We start from the raw sequence: 5,113 nt of genomic DNA, 5'->3' as shown, positions 1-5,113 counted from the left end.
AATAGGTTGGCTTTTTCTTCAAAGGGTCACGTAGCCCGAGCAGAACACGGGCCGTCGCCTTCCTCCTGGAATGCCTATAGGCGAAAAGGGACGCGCGAGCTCCCTCAGAAACCGACCGTATGCCTCGTCTCGGCCTCTTGTATCCGGTTGCCGGCCCAGACGACGCATGAACGCCTTGCGGCAATCGAGAACAAAAGCCGAGAAAGAAATCACAGACGAACAGACGGGGGCATAATCGGCAGACGCTGCCTCAGGACATCTAGACGACGGAAGAGTGCGCGCGCGCCCGCCGGGACAAAGGGGGCCGGCGTCGGACAAAGGGGGCCGCTGCCAGCAGAGAGGAACACGTACGCACCTTCAGACGCCCCGATGTGGTCTCCCCGGGACCCGACTTGCGCGCGCTTACCCGGAGTGCACGCAAGCAGGGCCCGATTCCCGCCAAAATGTTAGCCAATGGCGAAAGCCTGTTGACCTTCGTGTGGGCGGGATGACAGCAGAGCGACAGTGTTTTATGACCCGCTGCCACCCCGTCCAGGCAGGGAGGAGAAGGAGGACACGGAGCCCCCCTCTCTAAAGGGACTAAAGTCAGAGGACTAAATTGTGCCGTTGATGCCCACCGTCGACCGTTACCTTGCAAGGACGAACATTTAGTCCCACAAATTTGCGCACGACACTTCGCCTCTGCACACGGCACGCACGGTGGATTAACCGTTGATCCAAAGGTCCAACGGCTGCCGTTAGTCCCCTTTTCCCCGTTTTCGGCTTAGAGTGTACGCAGCCCAACTCAAGCATGTGTTCGAATTCATCTGTTCGAAGCATGTGTGCAGACGGTCTGGTGCTAAGCGACGAGGTCGGGCGTATACTGGCGGTCCTTTAGTCACAATGTGGTGCGTGACGTTGTGCACTGTTCGACAATCTGGCGAGGGTTGTTCGAACAGCTCTGGAAATTCCAGCAAGATGGTGGGCCACGGTTTCGGTACCAGGGTGTGTGCTTGTACGAGACGCAAATATGATGCAGACGTGGTGATACCTTCTACGGACAGGTTTGCTGAGGAGTCAAGAAGGCGGCGGTTGCGAAGGTCGATGAAGGAGGTTAAACGTCCAGAGAAAATCAGCGCCGATGATCGGCCCGCGGACGTCAGCGACGGTGAATAGCCATCGAAAAGGGCTTCGCAAACCAAGATCAAGAGTCACATTTCTGACCGTAATTTTCAATGTTGGAACCGTTGACGGCAGTGAGAAAAGATGTGTCATGGCGATCTCTTCTGTCTTGCAAAGTAGGGGGAATGACACAAATTTCCGCACCAGTGTCTACAAAATAGCGAACTTTCGTGACACAGTCGGTGACGTAGAAGAGGGCTTGATGTAGAGCCAGCAGCACTAGCCGTCATCAGTGACTGGCCCGACCGTTTCCCGGAAAGTTGCAAGGCAGACGGCACTGCCGTGCGCGAGTGCCATATCTGGCGTGAAACCAACAAATAAAGGCAGACGGAGGGCGTGACACGTTTTGGTCATGCGAGCAATGCCGCTGCTGATGGTTATTCGCCCGAAAGCGTAAGGCAGCTAACTGGTTAGTTAACTCCTCTACTTGCGTAGCAAGTTGCGTGCTCGAACTGTCGGGTTTGTCAAAGTGGTGCTGTCACTGAGGTTGTGTCGCAACGGGTGCGTTACAACGGTAAACAGTGGATATCACCGGATGGAAAGAATCCACACTCTGGCCTGCCATCATCGCTAAGGCCTCGACAGACGTCGTAGTAGGTGAGGCACATAAAATCATGGGTACCTGGTTTTCAGTAGACGCTGCAAGAAGAACTCCCGAAAGATTTTCGAGTCTGCTGTGATGGACCGGTTCCCAGGAGTTGTGCCATGCGGCGAAGCAGCTCAGTCGGTTTTCTGTCACCAAGTTGCTCCGATGAGAGGAGCTGTTGAATCCGCCACGACTCAGAGTCGCTGGTGCGTCGTAGTAACTCCCGCTTAAGGGTATCGTACTGATCATCGGGCGGAGGAGCTTGCAAATAGTCGCGTACCAATGCTGCAGGGGTCCGGTTAAGCGCACTCACGACATTGTCGTACTTGGTCGCCTGAGATGTGACTCGGTGACGGCGAAACAGCGCCTCGATGTGAACGAACCAGAGTTCACAGTCCGAGGTCCAGAAATCGGGAAGTTTCAGTGCGGCGAAGGAAGACGTTCCGTTTTCTTCGAGGCGTCGTTGTTCGGCGGCCGGTTCCATGGCGTCCAGAAGAAACTTGGTAGACGCATACAGTTGTGATGTGGTATCACGTCCAGGTCACAAACTTGTAGGAACAGAAGGCCCACAAAGAATTGCCATTTATTAAACAGATGACGGCGTTGATGTAGCGGCTACCATCGTCTAGCCTATGTACCTGATGATGATGATGATGATGATGATGATGATGATGATGTACTTGATGAGTTTGGCGCTTACCCACTCGCGGGGATTGGCCAAGAGTCGGGCAGACTTTGCTTATGTGTTCAGAAAATGGAGGTAAAAATCTAAAATTTTGTTACATGAATTTAGGCGAGGGAAAATCGAAACGGTTCAGTAGATTGTCATGCTACGTAGAGGAAAAAGAAAAATAATTGTCTATAATATATCAATGAGGCAATAGAGGAGGAATGAATAGAACAATACGGTCATCAATGAAATCGGTTTGATTCAATAATAAATTTTTCTAAGGCGAAGCACACATTCCTGTGTTAGTGCCCAAGCTCAGACGCTCCGAAAGACAGCAGTACCGGAGTGTTCATTGGCAGGCCAAGCTGTCGTACTGTAATTTCTAATCTCATTTTCCTCATGGAGGAGAAACGCCGGCATTCCAGTAGGTAGTGCTCAATCGTCTCTAATGCATTGCAAAAATGGCACAATGGGGATATTGCCAGACCAGATCGGTGCATGTAAAAATTTAGAGATGGGACTCGACAACGTAGTCTCGTTAATGTAACTTCCATTTGTCTTGTTTTACAAAACTTCCTGCTCCAAGGGAATTGTAAGTGGCGTAGTTCCAAGGATGATTTGAGGTTCGATTGAGATGTTAAAAGGATGTATCTTCTGAACCTGGCGGACGTGATAAAGCCCATCGTTGGAAGAAGGGGAAGCACTGGGCCGCTGATAGAAGCCTTGGCCAAGCTGTCTGCCACCTCATTCATAAATATGCCTCTGTGCTCAGGTACCCATATTAATCGTAAACTTCTCAAATGACTTGGAGCCAGTGAGTACAAAGTTTTCAATATGTGTGTCTCGCCGGGAGCAGTGATGGTGCTAGTCCAGTCTCTTCTTCTTCCACCGCGGCGCTCTGTGAGTACTGTCCACTACATTAGTATATGTACAGCGGTGATGAAAAAAAATTGCGAAACAGGGTATTTGTATCATGTGTTTAGGGATATCTGGCGATCGCACACATGCAGTGCGTCCGTAAAGTCATGGTGATCTTTTGACCGGCCACAGGAAAGCAACAAAACAAGATAGAAATGTGAAATCTTCGCCAAATAAAGGGAAAACCCTCCAAGTTTCCGTAGTATGATGCGCAAGGGTGCGCGCACAGAGGTGATGACGCAGCACCGCGAACTGCGTAGCAGTGGAACAGGCCACGCCCACGCCCACGCCCACGCCAGTCGAGATGTGGAGGGTACAGAGGAAAGTTCAGTGTGTTTTGTGGCCTGCTAAATTCGGAATAGTGACCGAAGTGCAGCATGAATATCGTCGCGTGTACTACGAAGCACCACAATTTAATCATTTCGAACAGAGAATCATCAGAGAAACCTTATCCGATTTGTTACACCGGATTTCCTTAACCGTGTGGGGGAAGAACGTGAATATCGTTCAGAAGTGTGTAGAGCAACAAATGCCACGTCGAACTGCACTGAACACGTGCGAAGCTTGCCCAGTTTTCCTTCACATTTCTATCTTGTTTTATTGATTTCCTATGACGGGTCAACAGTGCTCCATGACTTTACGGACGCACTGTATAGTCATGCAAATATATGTGTTTGGGAGCACAGTCTTGGCTTACATTTGTGACAGTACAGCCTACTGAAATGACTGGACTGTTTACCCAAATGTCTTGCGTTAACTCCACGCCAAGTCTACTGTGAACGTGTGCATTGTGTAAACATCGAAATGGCCAATAAATAAGGTGACGCTGGTCGTGCCTTATTGCAGACAGACATTGCATAACCTGGCTGAGGCGCCTATGTTTTCGAACTCGAATGAGTTCACCCAGTCGCGTCCGGCGAACGTAGACATGTCCACCAGGACCAGGACGTATTAGTCCTGGATTCGTCAGGTCTATACGACACGAATCAGCGTATAGAAGTTGAAATGGACGTCAGTATCTAACCCATATAGCTGATTTCGCGGAAAGATAACTGCAAATCTCATGAGCGACTGCTGTTGATTTCATGTAGAGGGACAAATGCTCTTTATAGCGCTCTCGAAAAGTTGGACTACCCGCCGTAGTTGCTTAGTGGCTATGGTGTTGGACTGCTAAGCACGAAGTCGCGTGATCGAATCCCGGCTCCGGCGGCAGCATTACGATGAGAGCGATATGCGAAAACACCCCTGTACTTGGATTTAGGTACACGTTAAAGAACCCTTGGAGGTCTAAATTTCCGGAGTCCCCCAATACGGCGTGCCTGATAATCAGAAAGTGGTTTTGGCACGTAAAACCCCATAATTTAGTTTTTTTTTAAGTTGGACAAATTTGCACAGAATACGATTAGATGATCCTGGCCTTCCCGTGTCGATACGAATGGTCCGGACTCGAAAGGGCTTTAGGGACCAGCTGGGCTGATTAACTACATCGCGAATGCGCAATGAGCAATGACCGTGACACGCCTATTCCTTCATTTATACTTTTAATCGTTTCAACTTATCTCGTGCAGGGCAACGGACCGGAAAGCCTCCCCTGATAATGTTTTCCATTGTTGTGGCACCACCGCTATTTTAGTCTACCAACGCATCGTGGTATTCGGATCTGCTTGCATTCCATTTTGTTCAGCCTCTGATGTGCGCGATCTCTGCAACCGATCGAAATGCGTTATGCAGGAGTACAGGAAATATGCACTAACCGACGACGCTTTGCGTTATATGCA

The 5,113-nt window shown here is 49.9% G+C and overlaps 1 protein-coding gene across 1 annotated transcript; it reads right to left on the bottom strand.

Moving 5' to 3' along the window:
* Positions 1-1,790: 1,790 nt before the first annotated feature.
* LOC139054556 (uncharacterized) lies at positions 1,791-2,231 on the bottom strand. Its single transcript, XM_070531684.1, has one exon. It carries the CDS (start codon positions 2,229-2,231, stop codon positions 1,791-1,793), a length of 441 nt encoding a protein of 146 aa, XP_070387785.1.
* Between the last annotated feature and the right edge of the window lie 2,882 nt (positions 2,232-5,113).

Source organism: Dermacentor albipictus, chromosome 1 (assembly GCF_038994185.2).
Source record: "Dermacentor albipictus isolate Rhodes 1998 colony chromosome 1, USDA_Dalb.pri_finalv2, whole genome shotgun sequence".
Classification (NCBI taxonomy): Eukaryota; Metazoa; Arthropoda; class Arachnida; order Ixodida; family Ixodidae; genus Dermacentor; species Dermacentor albipictus.
This window is presented reverse-complemented; position numbering and strand designations above follow the sequence as displayed.

Excerpts from the sequence above, each read along its gene's own strand:
- LOC139054556 (XM_070531684.1), bottom strand. The coding sequence starts at position 2,231 with ATGGAACCGGCCGCCGAACAACGACGCCTCGAAGAAAACGGAACGTCT.